We start from the raw sequence: 19,293 nt of genomic DNA on the forward strand, positions 1-19,293 counted from the left end.
ATGAATTCATCACCCCAGATTACCCGATATTTTTACCATTACCCGTTACATTCGCTTCTCTAAAATACTTGTTGCTTTAAAAACATTGGTTCATCTTATAGTCTGCAAAGTACAGACTGACGGCTGAATGACTGTAAACCCCACACATTGGGCCGGATGCATTAAGGCATGGAAAAATAAGACATTTTTCGTCTTCTTTAAATCTTATATCATTAAAAAAACGCACAATACATTGGTTTTTGGTGCCTTAATGAATCAGGGCCCATAGAGTTTTCTCTTTCCAATCTATGTGATAATACAATTCTGTATCAGCGAGAGGCCTCCTTAGCGGTGTCTGTTACACATATGACGCTGTAGAGCACAGAGGCCGAATCCAGGAGTTAAGTCGCTGGGTTTACATGTAAAGTCATCTCAGTTTTTTTTAGGATTAAACGGGTGACGAGCCTCCGTCGGACACTATGTTACAATTTCAACAGTTACTGGACCCCTAGGTGACCCCATAATTAAACTGGGGTGCAGTGATCATCCACGGCCTGAAATAGAAATCTCCCCTTGTTCTCATACCGAAAAACTCCTGCTCGTCTCGTTGATACTTATTTCCAGTATCCGAGGATATATTCACCGATGCCGATAAAATACACAACTTGGGCGATCCCAAAGAGCGGAGCGATGACCAGAGCCCTGCATGCGGCCCCCTTCATAAAGGCAGAGGGACCCTCGTTTCTCCAAATCTTCCTGGTGGGAGATAGAAAAGGTGGAAGATCAGTGGGGAGTTTCCTTACACATATATCCCATTCAGACCCGACTAATCCTGTGTGGTGCGGGAATTACATGTTTGTGATGTAAACTAAAAAAAATATATATATATATATATATATATATATATATATATATATATATATATATATATATATATATATATATATATATATATATATATATTATTATATTATTATTATTATATGTGCATAGTGTTTATATATGTCCCTGCATTTTAATATTGGTAAAATATCTCTATCCAGCTGTGCGCTGCCTTCCCCCGCAGAACGATTTATCACTTATACCGATAATGCCAGCGGGGGAGGCCGTTATCAGATCTCCTCCCGGCAACGCTCGGTGGGTCCGTACCTGCCACAATCGATGATTCCATTATAGGTGTCTTCACCGACTCCCTTCTTCAGGGTCTGGATCCGCGTCTTCAGGACTAGTAAAACAATGATCACACAGTTAGACTGAGCTGCGGAACAAAGGAACCGCGACCCCAAACATTCTCTGCGCTGAGCACCGGGGGTACATATCATATAGGCATCATTATATTATTTATTATTATATTATATATCATGCCCACGATGAGGTCACACATATCACATGCCTCAAACACGACTTCAAACTAGAGAGAGGATAATCACACTGCAATATGATGGACCTGAGAGCTTTGGCAGCAATAGATCATAGGGAAGAGAGGACAAGTAATAGCAACTGTACTGATATCTGACTCTACAACCAAACTTAACCATCCTTTGTAAAAAAAAAAAAAATTACTTCACTACTTTTTTTTTTATTTACTGACAGGTATCATACTTTACTAAGATGTTGTCACTTTATATCAATTTTCTTTTCTAAAGGGGAAACAGCAACAAGATGTAAAGTAGACGAACAGGGAAAGTAAGAAGCGGCTATGCAGGCCTACAATGTCTCGGAGTAACTGGTTTAATACCTATATATGGAACTAATAGTTCCCAGAAAATTGCAGTTTTACTGACTTACAGAAATCTCACTACATCTTTCCTGATTGTCAGTTAATCTAGCACCATCTTAGGAAGTAAAGTCCTATAACAAGAACATGAAGTGAAAATAAGAACATATAGGGTTAATGGCCCTTTACAGCAGCACTCGCAGACTGAGCTTGCACAAGTTAGCCAGGAGCTCAACCACCGTCAGATTTATATTGTTTGTGGGAATCAATTGATAAAATAAAACTTATTTACATCCGAAATTAACAAATCGTATTTCCTTCATTAAAATTGCTACTATCAATATCATCATATGGATGTGCTGTATACTAATCTTATAATACACTATAATTACTTGCTGACAACAGTTAAATAATTTGATTTTCAGCATTTTAGTGGCGGTGACAGATCATTGTGCACATCTTGTTCAGTGACGTTTGTCAGTTCCACGTATGTGTTTTATAGTGAAACGCGTTGCTGTGTTCACTAACTGATTGCACACGTTATACAGTAATATTTTGGTTATATTAGTCCTTTAGAGGTACGTTGATGGCATCTTGGTGGAAACACAGATTGGGCCACACTCACCATCCAGCGGCGTCACGGCCACCGCAGCCACCGAGCCGGCGAGGCATCCGGCAATGAAGGAATGGTAAAACGGAGCCTTCTCGTGGGCCGACTTCTGCCCGAGTTTGTTGACGTTGGCAAAGAGAGGGAAATAGATGACGGAGAACGGGACGTCTCTGCGGGGAAGAGATTAAGGTTTTATTTATATATATATATATTGATCACAGCCCGATAAGACCCAGTGGGGCCCTGGGTAAGATACTGATTTGGGCCTCATTCCACCCCCTGCCAAAAACACACATAAAATGGGATACAGTAATCCGGGCCCCTAAGTGCACACTGGGCCCTAGACAAGAGCCTTGGCTGCCCACTGGATGCTCCAGTTTCTTATTAATGTTCTGTTAGGTGTTTACCTGAGCAGTGTGGCCCCTAATCCCTTGTACACCCCTGAGATGCCCTGTGTACGAAGGAGGTCTCTGGCTATTAGCAGGGCGGACGGTTTCTGGGTGGCTGCGGCGGACGGCTGAGGAATGGCGGCCGGTCTATCCCCAGGTACAGCTTTCTGTGTCGCTGGAAAACAGGAAAACAAATAGGGAGGTCTATAAAGTGGTCGGATATATATATATATATATATATATATATATATATATATATATAGAGAGAGAGAGAGATATGGATGTGGTCACATGGAATTATCATTTTCTTATTTCATAATTTATAAGAAAAACACAAAACAACCAATTTATCATGTGATACGGTGACTGGAAACCAGATACATCTTGGAGGCAGTCAGGGGCGGATTGGGCTTACCGGGAATTTTACCGGTAGGCCGGGGAAATGATGAGGCCGACCGTCGGCTGCTTGAAGTTTTTGCTTTATTACATCTTATTTTTTAATCCGTTTTATTTTTTATTTTTTATCATGGATGCCGTCCGACAATCAGTGCCAGCCTAATATGGGGACGGATTGGGGGGGGGGGGAGAGAGGGGGCAGCGGAGGCCCCCTGAATGACAGCAGGGGCGCACCGTTGTGGCCGCGGAACTTATCATAAACCCCGCCCCCATGCATGGCCGCGTCCTTGTCCTATCTAGTAATAAACAAAGGTCACATGGGATGCGCACCATGTGACTGGTGCTGTCCCATGTGTACTGTGCAGGAAGCGCCGCTGGAATAAGGTAAGTGTGAGGGTGTTTTATGTCAATGTAGCGTGTGCTAGTGTTATGGAAATGTAATGAGGGTCAGGACAGGGGACCTTATGTCAATGTAGTGTGTGTGGGCAGGGGGCTAATGTCAGTATAGTGTGTGTGGGCAGGGGGCTAATGTCAGTATAGTGTGTGTGGGCAGGGGGCTAATGTCAGTATAGTGTGTGTGGGCAGGGGGCTAATGTCAGTATGTTGTGTGTGGGCAGGGGGGCTAATGTCAGTATATTGTGTGTGGGCAGGGGGCTAATGTCAGTATAGTGTGTGTGGGCAGGAGGCTAATGTCAGTTAGTGTGTGTGGGCAGGGGGCTAATGTCAGTATAGTGTGTGTGGGCAGGGGGCTAATGTCAGTATAGTGTGTGTGGGCAGGGGGCTAATGTCAGTATATTGTGTGTGGGCAGGGGGGCTAATGTCAATGTAGTGTGTGTGGGCAGGAGGCTAATGTCAGTTAGTGTGTGTGGGCAGGGGGCTAATGTCAGTATAGTGTGTGTGGGCAGGGGGCTAATGTCAGTATAGTGTGTGTGGGCAGGGGGCTAATGTCAGTATAGTGTGTGTGGGCAGGGGGCTAATGTCAGTATAGTGTGTGTGGGCAGGGGGCTAATGTCAGTATATTGTGTGTGGGCAGGAGGCTAATGTCAGTATAGTGTGTGTGGGCAGGGGGCTAATGTCAGTATATTGTGTGTGGGCAGGAGGCTAATGTCAGTATAGTGTGTGTGGGCAGGGGGCTAATGTCAGTATAGTGTGTGTGGGCAGGGGGCTAATGTCAGTATATTGTGTGTGGGCAGGAGGCTAATGTCAGTTAGTGTGTGTGGGCAGGGGGCTAATGTCAGTCTAGTGTGTGTGGGCAGGGGGCTAATGTCAGTATATTGTGTGTGGGCAGGGGGCTAATGTCACTATAGTTTGTGGGCAGGGGTTCTTATGGCAATGAAATGGGGGTGAGGACTAGGATCATACGACAATGAAAAGGGGTGAGGGCAGGAGGGCATATGACAATGAAATGGGGGTGAGGGCAGGAGGGCATATGACAATGAAATGGTGGTGAGGGCAGGAGGGCTTATGGCAATGAAATGGGGGTGTGAGTTAGGTGGTGACTAATGGGTGATGGTGGGGCAATTTAGTTTAATAGTGGGGGGCCTAACAATTTAAGATGAGGAGGCAGGACTTTTAATTTAATGCTAGTTTGGGGCTATTCAATGTGGGGCTGATTTTGGGGAGGAGGGCTATTTATTAAATGTGAATACGAATAAATTAAGGCAAGGGATGATTTTGGGAAATGGTTATATTTATTAAACGTAAATGCTATTTATTGCTGGTCCTATTTGGACGTAGGGAAAAAGGTTAATTTATTAAATGCGGATACTATTAATTTAATGTTTGGGTTGGTTGGAGGGAAATAGATCTATTGATCAAATGTGAATACTTTTATTTTAATGGAGCTAGAGGGAGGCCTAATTATTAAACTTGTATGCTATTGATTTAACGCCGGGACTCATTGGAGTTTTCTTAATTTAATGTACCCATTTTTTTTCCAGATATTACTCTCAACATTCCAGAATCCAGACGAGCAACAACTAAGCTAAAGACACCAGCAGCCACAGGTAGGGAAAGCGACAAGTACAGGACACACATACTCTGGTACATACAGTAGGCGCACAGACACAGTGAGTGCACACACATACGGGGACAGACACAGTGGGTACACACGCATACTGGGCCCCGCCTACCATTTATTTGGCCCCGCCCACATGAGGCCACTTTCAGAATTTTTTCCAGGGCCACTTTAAGTTCCCATTCCGCCCCTGGAGGCAGTGATGTCACCAGCTTCCAGCGAACCGATAAGCTGGAGTCTCTGTGATGTCACTGGTTCCTAGTGACTGCATAGGCTGCATTCTCAGTGATGTCACTGGTTCCTAGTGACTGGATAAGCTGCACTCTCAGTAATGTCACTAGTTCCTAGTGACTGGATAAGCTGCACTCTCAGTGATGTCACTGGCTCCTAGTGACTGGATAGGCTGCAGTCTCAGTGATGTCACCGGTTCCTGGTGACTGGATAGGCTGCAGTCTCAGTGATGTCACTGGTTCCTAGTGACTGGATAGGCTGCACTCTCAGTGATGTCACTGGTTCCTAGTGACTGGATAGGCTGCACTCTCAGTGATGTCACTGGTTCCTAGTGACTGGATAGGCTGCACTCTCAGTGATGTCACTGATTCCTAGTGACTGGATAGGCTGCACTCTCAGTGATGTCACTGGTTCCTAGTGACTGGATAGGCTGCACTCTCAGTGATGTCACTGGTTCCTAGTGACTGGATAGGCTGCACTCTCAGTGATGTCACTGGTTCCTAGTGACTGGATAGGCTGCACTCTCAGTGATGTCACTGGTTCTAGTAACTGGATAGGCTACATTTTCATGAGTGTTGGATCAGCCCACACAATGTCCGCTGCATGTACAATGCTGTTTACCTCATTTCATGGTACTGGAATATTTACATATACATATATATATATATATATATGAGCATAAAGAGACTTTCCCTCTGGATGAGGTGTAACGCTCCCGTGTCCTCTCTCCCATACCCCAGCTTACCCAGGCGTCCAGCGTCCTGCAGCTGGATTTTAAGCATCTCCATGGGGGAGGTTACAACGACCTGGCAGGTCCCCGCCCCGCATCCAGCCAGCATCTCTCTGATCAGAGTCAGCTCCTTCCTGTAATAACAGTAGGAGACATTGTTATTATTAATGATGGAGCGAAATGTTGCTATATTCTGCATTGCAGTCTTCACAGACCTTTTGTAATGATAATTATCCTTTACTTATAAAGCGCCAACGTATTACGTAGCGCTGTACGGAGAGGGGATTATGGTACAAATCAATGACATCAAACGGAAGGTAAAGATTGCTCTGACCAAATGAGCTTACAATCTAAGAGGCTGTCACCCATTGACTGCCTTTTTGTTTGTTAAAATAGAGTGATAGGTAAACGCTGGAAGCCTGTTGTCACAGTGTCAATTACACGGCAGCTTATATTACCCCCAGCAGGTAACAGCTGACGCAAGATGAATGTTCACAGAATTGAGCAGCAAGCAACTTATGAATGTTCTTTTTCATCTTTTAGCAAATAAAGATTTTCTGACATTTAAATAAATGAGAATGAAGACACAATGTTCTGCTCCTGTTCTTCCCACTGAGTTGGTGTCGGCTGTAATGTGGGCTGAATAAATGAGATATATGGTACAGGGCGCACATACCCTTCTTGGGACAGCCGGTTACGGAAGAAATCATTGGCTGCCAGTTTGATGGCTTTCTCCGGCGTAACGAGGGTGAGATTTACGGCGGCTCCTGTAGTAGACAGAGATCACTGGTGTTTATATGACATTTTAGTGTCTCCTGATTGCAAAGCATCAAAAAACGAAAAAACAACCCTCTCAATGCAATAATCTGATTTTATCTGTGTTTATAACACAAATCTACCATTAATGTTCCATTCCTATCTAGCTGCATTACTTGTGCTGTATGAAAGTGGGGCGACACCCTGAAATGAATCCATCGCATCGGGGCCTAACTAAAGTCTGAAACATTTCGTCGCATTGTACCTTGTACATAAACAGATGTTAAAGTTAGAATGTGATAATATTATATGCATTACATTAAAACAGTATTAGTGCCCACTAGGGGGCGGGGCCAGGCTGAGTTTCTGATTTGCCCTCCGATCAGATGAATGACGCAGAGCCATAGCTAAAGCTGCAGGGGGGGCGCCGGGTAGTATTACTGTAGGTTAATTTGGTTACAGGTGAGGGCGTCACTATTGCTTCTTGCCCCAAGGGCTAACACTTTGATATATACGGCTCTGGAACATGTTAGTGATCAGACAGATAACAGTTGCGTAACGCCACCTATGTGTGCAAGGCCTCCTGGGATGTTTAGTAACATAACATTGCGACACAAGTCTTTTATCCGCTTCCAGATCCTACCTCTGTACATTCCAAAGAATCCTTCAGACCGAATGGTCTTTATCAGACAGTCAAACCTGCAGGACAGAGAGATGGTAAATAACATGGAGCCCACAGCGTCCGTACAAAACTTCTGCTCACAATTCATCAAACATTTCTTTCTAATACATAATACAGATATTTTAATGCATAAACTTTTGTCATTTTAAATAAATCTATTTTTTCCATTTATTAGTGGACCTGAAAGCCGAAATTAGTGCACACACAAGGGCACAAATAAGTAAATTAGCTAACATGACCTGGCAATTATATTTCGGTTATACCGCTTTCATACCACCGCCCCTGCAATTTCCCGGGTTTTTCAAGCCGGATTTTTGCCGAGCGTCCCGGCTCAGAGACCCCGTTCAAACTGCACTTTGGACCCGGGAGTTTCCCGGGTCGACCCCATTCATACTGGACACGAGTCTGCCCTGGCAGTAAGTGTCAGTCATCACAAGAGGAGCTGTCATTGGCTGAAAAATACTGAGGTCATTTAAAGGGGAATAGTTGTTTTGCGCACAGAGATGAGGTCAAAGTGCTTTAATCATGGCCGACGAATCACTTTTGTGTAGCCCGAAGTTCATGTTTTATAACGATGACGTCATCCTCAACCATCCCAGACACCCAATCAGCTGCTTTATGCGAGACCCGGGTTGAAAAACATGGGTCTCACCATTCATACTGCAGGATAACCAGGGCCGACGCGGGAATTACCCCTCCAAAAGTCCTGGGTCTAAATCACAGGTTTTCAGACACGGGATTTTTCACTAACACCATTCATACTGCGCCTAAACCCGAGTCGTCTGGGCTTGACCCGGCAAAAACCCGGGATTTTCATGCAGTATGAATGGGCATACTTGTCATCTCTCCCTCAATGTCCGGGAGACTCCCTGAAATAGGGGTGATCTCCCTCACTCCCTGAAGAGTCTGGCATTCTCCCTGATTCTGAGCCAGTACAAGACGTGGTTGGCTTCACCATCTGTGGCATGATGACACAGTTCAGATATTGTGTCCTATGTCCATGTATTGATGCCTATGGAGGTGGCCATTTTCATGGAGACCAAGATTTAATCAAAGACTGACAGGTAAGACAACATGACTTCAGTAACGGAGACAGAAATGTAAAAGACACTTCAGTCTCTAGAGATTCATTAGCTGCTTTTCTTTAATGCATAGTTGCCTACTCTCCCGGAATGTCCGGGAGACTCCCGCATTACTGGGAGACCTCCCTGGTCAAACTCGCGGTTCTCGCCCCGACAATGGGTAAGTGGCTTAATGGCGCAAATATCGCATCATCTTAGCCCAACCCCTGCTGTAATTGGTCAAAATGGTGATAATCATCTAGGGTGCCAAAATGATGTGATTCGTCAAGCCCCGCCCCCGCACGCCCACCTCCCCCGGGATCTGCCTGAAGCCAACGAGGAAAAGTTGGCAAGTATGTGAATGGGGTATAATTGTCTGTAGAATGTGGGAGGAGTGTGCAGGATGTGGGAGGAGTTTGCAGGATGTGGGAGGTGTCAGCAGTCTGTGGAAGGTGTGTGCAGGATGTGGGAGGTGTCTGCAGATGTGGGAGGCGTGTGCAGGATGTGGGAGGAGTCTACACACTGGGAGGTGTTAGCAGGATGTGGGAGAAGTCTCCAGGATGTGGGAGGTGTCTGCAGGGTGTGGGAGGTGCCTGCAGGTTGTGGGAGGAGTCTCCAGGATGTGGGAGGAGTCTCAAGGATGTGGGAGGTGCCTGCAGGGTGTGGTCGGTTGCTGTTTCTGGTAAATTTTACTTTTTAATAAATTGAGAGTAACACTGAGCAGTGTTATATACAATGACGATGTCTGACAATGTAATGGTTGGGATTTACCTCCCATCTGTCCCTATTTAGGTGGGACAGGCTGGGACTGTCCAGGGCAGCTGAGAGGCAGAAACCCCTCGGGGGAGTTTATGTTGCCTCATCCTTGGTTCTCTCTAAATTGGATTATGGGCGGGGGAAGTGACTGAGCTTCCTATTGGCCCGCGGGGTCACACTCCTACTGGGATGATGCGGGTACAAGAAGGGGCCACACAGGAGCCTGAGGTTCATATTGAGAGCCCTGGGAACGTCCTGCTCCCCACCTGCCCCTGATGTACGCAGGGCAGTCTGGGCTGGTGGGGCGAGGGGGCCCCCCGGGCCGGTCCCATAGTGGGCCACCTGGGACTGGGTCACTGGGGCATCTGCATTTGTGTTCCCTTTAAAATGTTTCTCATAGGCTGCTGAGCCTCGCCCCCCTGGGCTATAAGTTGGCAGCCAGCGTCTGGCAGGAGGAGTGGGGTTGAAGGAAAATAAAAACACCCCATAACATGGCCCCACCTGACGGACCCCTCCCTGTGTGCAGATCCTGCATTGGGACAATATTGGGAGCGATGTGTTTTGTTTAATAACAATGATATAATATGTGTCTATTACACAGATACATTTCATCCAGCAGACAGAAAACAATGTATCACTTATAACAAACTAGACGCTGCCCTGTACAGTGTTACAATGTTACTGATCGCTCCAGGGCGCGGTCACAGGCGATTCTTTCACTGCTGCAATAACAAACAGATGTTGTAACGTCTTGGATGTGGGGAAGTGATTCATGGCAGGAAGGGGGAGGAACTGGCACCAAATCACACTATATTTATAGTAATAAGAGCTCTATGTGTGTAATAACGCAGGGACAAGGTGCCTGAAAAGCAGAGACCACGAGGGACCCATCCCAAACGTCTGACAGTCACTGAATATAACATTTATTAGACAGATTTTGTCTTGGTGTCAAATGTACCTTTGTGAAGGCTGAAAATATGTTATCCAAATATTGTGAATGTTCAGTCTGATTGTCTGGTGGGGTACAGCACTTCTCAGTGCTGGTACAGCTGTGTACCTCCTAATATTACACTGCCAAAAATGGGGACAATTTTGCACATGATCCACCAAAACTATACTCATATTTACAGACGCCATGTACAACAAAATACACCATTCAGACTTTGAAGACTGGAGCAGCAACTGTTTATATAAAGGTCAGTTCAGCTGCTGTAACATCACCCAACAATCTACACAGTGCAAGTCTGCCAAGCTGTCAGTCACTCTTTGTCTTCTCAGTTATGAAGCTCCTCCCACCTAACATGGCAGCCTGCTGCAGAGTAATGGAAGAGATCATGGTGGACTTAAGAATAAACACTCTAGGTATCTTATGGATATTATTCAGCTCTTCAATACATGGACGTTGATATATAATAATATCAAATAATGAAATATGCTTGGTTTTCCTGTCCCAGGCAAAATATATATATATATATATATATATAAAAAGCTATATATGAATAGTTATAGATAAAAACCTTAATTTGTGTTTCTCTGTTTGCTAAACTCCATATAACCGGGGATATATATATATATGACACTGGTATGTAGGAGTAATATATATCCAGGGGAATTGTTCAGGTATGTGAAACACAAATGCTGCTGGTCACCGGTGATGCTGCTTCCTGACCTCTCCCAGGAACAGAGAGAGCACCCTGCACCTTCTGTGAGTATCCTGGTGCAGTACACACAGTACATACACATACATACAGTACATACAGTAATACATACAATACATACACCCCCACTCTGCATAAATATCATCCACTTACATCCCCCTGTAGACCCCCTGTCCCTGCTGGTTCTGTAGTCGGGTCTTAGCGAGGTCTATGGGAAATACACAGGTGACTCCAACCAGTCCGGCGACACCACCGTTGATCAGCTTAGCCGGCAAACTGGAATATAGAGATAGATAGATAGATAGATAAATAGATAGCATGGTGGCTCAGTGGTTAGCACTTCTGCCTTACAGCATTGAGTTCAATTCCTGACCATGGCCTTTGATCTGTGAGGAGTTTGTATGTTCTCCTCGTGTTTGCGTGGGTTTCCTCCCACACTCCAAAAATATACTGGTAGGTTAATTGGCTGCTATCAAATTGAACCTAGTCTCTCTCTGTCTGTCTCCCTGTCTGTGTGTATGTTAGGGAATTTAGACTGTAAGCTCCAATGGGGCAGGGACTGATGTGAGTGAGTTCTCTGTACAGTGCTGCGGAATTAATGGCGCTATATAAATAAATGGTGATGATGATGATGATAGATAGTTAGATATTAGATAAGATAAAATAATGTAACTGACCTGATTTTCTCAGCCATAGTTCTGTTGTGCAGTGCCTTATAGTGAACACCGGGGGGCGTAACCTATCTGTGCCGGTCACAGTGATGGCCGCTGCCCTGTAGGGTGAGAGATGTAACTGATTATACACAATCTTTATACAGCATTATTGGGGATTATTATTATTAATTGAGTATTTATATAGCACCAGCATATTCTTTATATAAGAGGAAGAATGGAAATTAACTGTTCTGTCAGATCATCCGTCTTTGTACATTATAACATTATATTACATTGTTTCCGCCACTTCTGATGCCAAGAAGAGAAACGTGGACGTGGTTCTGGTAACGTCACAATAAGTTCCAGCTGTTTTCCGTTATTGTCAAACAACCAGATCTGTCAGATTTAACCACATACGTGTGCAACCAAATTGGACATAGATTAGGTCTTTTAATCAGACTTAATAAAATGACATTTCACCACCGGTAATGTAACGCTGAGTATATATTATATAGTATCTGTATTATAGTGACCCGGTCACCCCCAGGCATGTGCCCGGCTCTGTGTACTCAATGTGGACCTTTAATCTCCTGTGCCCGGGCCAGAGGTTTACACTAGATAGATACTGGCACACGTACACACACAGTCACCTGGATAATAACTGGTGACACGACCCCCCCCCATTCTCAATGTGTCACCTGTGTGATCTTTTGTACCCACGACCTAGTAAATAGCTGAGGACACGCACAGAACAACCACCGGTCGTGCACATTGATGCAATCATCCAGCCGCTGGTTACACTAATTATTTATATTATTTATGAAGCCCGTAATTAGATTAAAAAGTGAATTTATCTGCATGTAGATTGTAAGCTCTTCTGGTCAGGGCCCTCTTTCCTCGTGCCCACACGACGCTCTCCACTTATGCACCTACATCAGGAACATCCTGCCTGGTCCCTTAGTCTACGCCCACAGCGTCTCTACCCGTTTGTTTTGCCCCTGCACCTGGGCACGGGCTGGTATTCTCCCTGTTCTGCCCCCCATACAATGTAACTCACTGTTTGTTCATTGTGTAATTTGTGGATGTTTCTCTCTACCACCTTAGTACGGCGCTGCTGACCCTCTGTGACGTCTTATAGATTAATTATAATTATTATCTATTATTATAATAATCTAGAAAACATTTGCGGTAAAAATCTGGGGTTCATTCCTCTATATATTTCTAAACCCACTGTGATGAGGGTCCCTGTGTGTACCCTGCAGTGTCTGTCTTTACCGATCCGCTTGATTTCTTTTCAAATGACAGAATAAATTGTAGCGTATACGGTAGCTGCCATATTGGTTTCTCTGCAGAGATATATTGTATTTTCAGCAAAGGAGAGACGTAGTAGACAGGACCAGGTAACAGAATCTATGTATCTACCTCCGTCGCTGTATGCAGACGTTTGGTATATTGCAGAGCACTATACACGCCCCGTGTGCTGTGCCAAGGCTACGTGTGCCCTCTGGGCACTGTCAGGGCGGCTCCCCCGACACTCAGCATGATTAGGGACATAATGTTATAACATAATGTTATACCACTTTCACTTACAATGTAAGCTCTATAATCAGCAGGGTCCTCCATACCCTTTATATTCATGTCTGCATTTATTTTGTCTACCTTATCTGTCTGTTTTATGTACGTACTATTTTCCCTACTGTACGGCGCGGTGGAGCACTGTGGCGCCTCACAAATCTACGATAATAATAATGCGGTTTGTTAATGTCACGCTCAGACGGCCCCCGTGTGACGCTCATTAAGGACCGAGGCTGCTCTCTGCTCTCGGGAGTCATCTCCACAAACTACAGGGGCGGCTAGATTTCAAAGAAAGCGAAAAAAAATCACAAAAAGTACAATGTCCAAATATCATGTCAAAGTCCACACTCCTACCACTTTTATATCTGCTGTCTGCTGGATTTTGTCTCCTATATCTCAGCAACAAATAATGGAGTGAGGGGAGTTTGGACATTGGACACCTTATTAAACGCTTAAATGGTGTTGTGAACCTTCTCCTGCATTAAAAAAAAACCAAAACACTTTGCAGTCCCATTTTTGTGAGGATTTGTCTTTGTTTTAATGGACATTGGCTTCAACAAAATGGCCGCCACAATGGTTTTCACTTTTGGTTTTAGTGCGCATGTTACTGTAGTAACTGCAGTAATTACGCGTGATATTGTGCAGCTGCTGAGAGTGATGTAAAGCACTGGGTGAGTAACTGTGACACTAATTGCACTATGTGTGTTTCATTTAATTGGATGTGAAGGGAGATTAGTATTTATTTTGCTGTATTACTTTTCAAGGTATAACATTATATTAATTTGGTAAGATGGTGAAGATTTAGTTAATATTTCTGTGTTTTATTTAATGCACATCTTACTTTATGCTCCGTTGTTTCTTTAATTTGACATAAACTCATTACATTTACAGACATTGCACGTTAGTGATTTTATTATCCCCCCCCAAAAAAACAACCCTCCTGGGTTTGCCCCTGTCACTGTAATCTTGGAGCTAGTCTCTGATTTTAGACACATGTAAACATAAATGCAAAAATGCTGCATTATTTTTAATTAATGAGTTGCAGTTTTTTCTAACGTTTCGCCCCCTGTGAGAGCGCGTTCAATACAACACGTTTGTTCATTTAATCCCATGGGACCGTATCTGGAATGTGTTTCCAGTCAGACATTTAAATAGGCTGTGGAAACGCACCGGAAACGCCGTTCCCGACGCTGCTGAACGCACACACGTTTGTGGCCAGTTCATACTTGCATTTACAACGAACACATGGGTGTCCTAAACTCCTCCAGTGCACACGAGGTCTAAGGGTCCTCTCAGCTTCCCATGTGTTACAATCATTAATGTCCCCACAGCTGTGTGTCACATTCATTACCGTCCACCCAGCTGCCAGTGTGTCACATTTATTTATGTCCCCTCAGCTCCTGTGTCAGGTTCATTAGTCTGTATGCCTCCTGTGTGTCTAATGCCCCCCACGGCCCCGTGTGTTACTGTCTTTACTGTCCCCTCAGCCACCTGACACTCAGAGTGACGCAAATTGGTACATTTGCGCCTTGAGTGGCGAAACCGTGTGCACACAAATTGGCTGTGGGAGACCAGCATGGAGACGTATATACGCCCGTCAGGCGCCTTCTAAAGGGCTGGCGCAAATGCACGCGACGGTCGCCAGAATTATGTTTGTATTTTAAAATAATTTCATTTGTACGTGAGGTTACATCTGCTGTATTATATGAGCCTAGTAGTGAATGTGTTGTTCACTATCTAAAGAAATGTAAACAAACTTTTCTCGTGCTTATGACCTGATTGTGTGCATATGTCCGACATATGTCCGGCGTAATTGTGGCGCGTATATTACAGGTGTTGTATGTCAGCTGAGACGTCTCTCACTCCGCATATGGGGTAAATTTGAGCGTTCCCTCAAATCTGGAAGGATGTTAGAATTACTGACATTTCCTATATCCTCCATACTGGGAGTTGGGGAGGGGGGGGGTCATATTTCTAAACCTAAATGGAAATATTTGTTTCATTCCCCTCTGTGATATTTTATACATTTAATTCAATTATAATATAAATTATACATTTTGGGAACCACAAGTGGTCCTCTTCTTCTGAAGTTCTGTAAGTTTAACTGGCTACTCTCCTGGGATGGCCCATGTGCATGCTGGGACTTGTAGTTACACAAGTGTTCACTCTAAGTAGTACCCCCCTTTGTCGATAAATAATGCTTGCTCTGTCATACAGAAGTAATTGGTGCCTCCTCTTATGGTCTGAATGGTAGCTGCAGTTTGAGAGATCTAGCCAATCAGAAGGACGTCTAAAAAAAAAACTAGCCCCACACATCGCGGGCGCTATGACCCTCCAAATCGCTGGATAATACAACCCGCAGTTCGGAGGTGAAAATCATCGCCATATTTAATCCCCCTGGCGATCCTTACCCTGGCGAAATAATAAATTAATGCCACGGTCCACGGTGATTTGCTGTGCACCACGCTGCGCCGTCATAAGCGGTCAGCCACGATATGGGCGCCATCTGGCTGGTGCATGTTCCCAGTACTTCCTGGGTAGCTGTTCATGTTTTGACATGGAGGACCCCGGCAGTGAATGGGTTACTCTGAAGTACCCCCCCATTGAACGCTCTGCCGCGCCGGCTACGGAGAGGGCCCCACTGCCGGACTCCTCCAGCATAAGCCGAACAAAACCCGTCGCCATGGCGATCTCTGCCTCCCGGCCCCGTCGCCATGGTGACGATTTGGCTGCAGCATCAACCTAAAATCTAGGCCAGGCTTCGGGCCTTTGTTATAATGGGTCAATAGTGCTGGATTGTAATAAGCCGGCCTTAACCCTGTGCCAGCCAACCAGCGGGCAATGTCCTAGTCTGTGGCACGGCACCACCCCGCCTGAGCATTGTATAATGCTGCCTGTTGCCTCATTACATTATAACACACTGCTCTAGGGATGGGCATTTAATATAGATATTACTCAATACCGTTGTCTTATTGTGCGGTCAGGTCAGTGTTCTCTGGCAATGATCCATCCACGTGAATGGGCAACACTGACTGCTCCACAACTGGCAGCAGTCCCTCACACCCCAGGTTAGTCCCTATGTTCAGTACTGACCGACTACACAATATCTTGTATCTCTTTCTGTATAGGACATTCTCAGTTATACTTATTCTGCGGCCTAGTAAGAATCCTTCATACATATTACGTCATTTAAAATACAAACACATACATTATAATTATATATAGTGATATCACGATGGGGTTTGGACCGTATCGCGCAGAAGGCCTCATAGCTGCGCTCATATCCCTGGAAGTTATTTGGACTGTTGAGAACGGTTATTAATGTTTATTACGATGCTGGAATCAGCCGTACTACGAACCAGCGTCTTAGGGGCGACTCTGGAGGTTTTGCAGTACTTGTGTATAATAAAGTGTACCCCTTCATTGCACACAGCAGAGGCTGTTAGTTACTGGGCCCAGTCCATATGCAGCTTCTAAATTCACTAGTGACATCATCGAGGCGCGAGGCACAAAGTGGCTCAGTGAGGTTTCCAATCCCTAGTGAATCCTTATTCATTCCCATGAATACCGGTTTCGCGGTCACTATGGGGGCCTGCACTGTGGGCAGTGACCGGGCCAGCGTTGGTGATGCCAACTTACGACATTACCATGTCCGCACGTACCGGTCGACGCTATATGAATATATCAAACAATAGCAGCAAACCTAAGTACTTTTTATTCTTTCTTTCTACACCCCACCCATTACCTCTTAGAGCTTTCAGACGTACCCCAACTGAAAATTAAAGGCTCTGGTCACACAACCTCTTACCTGCTCCCAATGTGTACTGGCCCTTAAGGTAGGGGGTGAAAGTTACATTATCAGCCAAAGATTAACGACTTAATAGGTGACAAATTCCTACAGCAGCTTTCAGTGTGTAAAACATTGCTGTGTTTCCTTAAATGGAAAAACTTCTCCAGATAATGACATACCAGCATTCCAAGCCAAAAACTAAAATTCTGCACCAAAATCACATGACAACTAACAAAACATATCTATATATAACAGACACAAGCAAAACTCTTCCTTACCACAATCTTACCTTGCAAAAAACCCTTTCTGGTGTCGCGGAGCACCCACTTTTACAGACGCCGTCTCTTTTCTGTGGTTGGGAAAATTGCCACTAAAAAAAAAAAAGTTCCAGAAAAATGTTCTACAAAACTATAACTAAAAATACTTTCTAGAGGAACAGGACAGATGTAATGGATTCTAACCCTGGATTTTTCTTCTCGTGTCACAGTCCTCACAGTTGTGCACTTTAGTCCCCCAGCTGCAGTAATTCAGATTAAAGTCCCAGCTCTCCCTCTGCGCTCCTGCACAAAGTACCGGGAATCCCTCTTTGCAGAGCTCAGGGTTTGCCATTGGGGAGGGACAGGAAGAGTAGGGAGGAGAGACTGCATCCTACATACAATGCAGCTTCCAGAAGACTTGTCCTGGACTTAAACCAGGTTTAGTGCTAATCCCAGATCCGCTTTGATGTCATACACTGCACAAATGTTCCGCATTGTTTATATATTTGCTCCAAACAAAGATGCTGAAGATTGAGGCACGTTAGATAAAGAGGTTGTGAAGTTTTGTGGCTCTAGGTACAACAGTAGAGATTCTTAGTTTATATTACTGAATAGAGGAAAAATGGAAATGTTATCAGTTCTGGAATTTAAACCAGTTCTTCAATGATTAGAAGACAAAAGAAAAAGCTACAACACAAAGTAAGAACAACAATTATGCAAATGCCCGGTCACAGCTTTGTGTGCAGGAGATAATTGTGTACCTTGGTATCTGTATCCAGGGGAGACGTCTGCACCTTACAGAGATCTCATTATACTAATTAATTGTAATCCATGTGTCAGTGCGCGCTGCCGAAACGTTACTTTGCCGTAATTAGACCGAACAGAGTGCAAGATACACACAAGCGTCTGCTCAGTAACAGGTCACATCAGAACACATACAACAATTGAAATGATAAAATAAATGAACAACTCTTAAAAATCTTAAATCTTAAAACAAAAATATGAATTTGAAATATTTTTTTTTACATTAAATACATAAATTAAGATGCTTTTAATGCATACTGCACATACAATGTGTATCATCCATCTTCCTCGCATACATGTTCTGTACCCACTAGTGGGACGAATAGGTGTAGTTTTTAATACAAAGACTATGACGCGTCATCACTATCAGTCAGCGCTTACACCGGTCCTGTAGCTGGGGAAAATAATACGACTGAAATCAGGCGCACTTACGAAAAACCCCGGACTTGATCGCCCTCCGCCCACCTTACTGTATATGGTCTACGTTAATCTGCTCCTTCCCTGTCATTTGCGTTCAGACCTGAATTGCATTTAGCTGCGTTCTTTGGAGTAAGGACCGGTTCGAAGCATGCGCAAGATACGGCACGTAAATGGACTAACGTCCGAACATGAATCAGGCTTTACCTGCACTGTATACAGAGTAAGTACATCGGACACATTTTATTACCATTAAAAGAAGATAATGTGCAAGGAGAAATGTATTATACCAGATTACTTGAGTCACAGTTGTGGAATTGTGAAAGGACCACTTGCAGAACATTTACCACTGTGAGTGAAGATTTACAAATGAAAATGTTTTGATCACTTCAACAGCAAATGCCTGGAAAGCCTGATCTGCAGGCTACACCCGCTGCGATACCGCAGCGTGTGTGGCCAAAACAACTATGCCAAGGCCCAGTAACGATCCTATAGAAAACCAACAGAATTATTACAGGACACTAATGAGGGTGCAGGATGACCGCAGAGGACTCCTCTTGGCCTGAGCGCGTTTACTGCGCTAACAGGGCCCCAACGACGCAGGAAGCCGTCCGACGCAATGGGCAGAATGGACGCATCTTCCCTAACATAGACCTTAGCGTGTAGCGCTAGGATCCACCGGCGTGTGGTCTGTGCTACTGTTTATAAAATTGTGACTCAGATCCTCCATTGTGTTATAGAAGAGATTCTGCTCAGCAGACTATTAGGAAGGTAGCCCAGACAGGTCCTGATGTTATCAGTAATAACAGCTACAG

The 19,293-nt window shown here is 44.5% G+C and overlaps 1 protein-coding gene across 2 annotated transcripts; it reads right to left on the reverse strand.

The window, feature by feature from the left end:
• Positions 1-218: 218 nt before the first annotated feature.
• On the reverse strand, positions 219-17,629 carry SLC25A18 (solute carrier family 25 member 18). Of its 2 annotated transcripts, none has more exons than XM_075210706.1 (11): positions 17,462-17,629; positions 17,290-17,370; positions 11,660-11,754; positions 11,136-11,258; positions 7,469-7,524; positions 6,746-6,836; positions 6,085-6,203; positions 2,714-2,870; positions 2,322-2,476; positions 1,129-1,204; positions 219-735 (listed from the first exon to the last, which is right to left on the reverse strand). In XM_075210706.1, exons 3-11 carry the CDS (start codon positions 11,674-11,676, stop codon positions 594-596), a joined length of 936 nt encoding a protein of 311 aa, XP_075066807.1. In that variant the 5' UTR covers positions 11,677-11,754; positions 17,290-17,370; positions 17,462-17,629; the 3' UTR covers positions 219-593. The 2 variants fall into 2 exon arrangements, with proteins under 2 accessions (XP_075066807.1, XP_075066808.1); XM_075210707.1 differs by having other exon boundaries at positions 17,279-17,370.
• Positions 17,630-19,293: the final 1,664 nt, after the last annotated feature.

Source organism: Mixophyes fleayi, chromosome 4 (assembly GCF_038048845.1).
Source record: "Mixophyes fleayi isolate aMixFle1 chromosome 4, aMixFle1.hap1, whole genome shotgun sequence".
NCBI classification, from domain to species: domain Eukaryota; kingdom Metazoa; phylum Chordata; class Amphibia; order Anura; family Limnodynastidae; genus Mixophyes; species Mixophyes fleayi.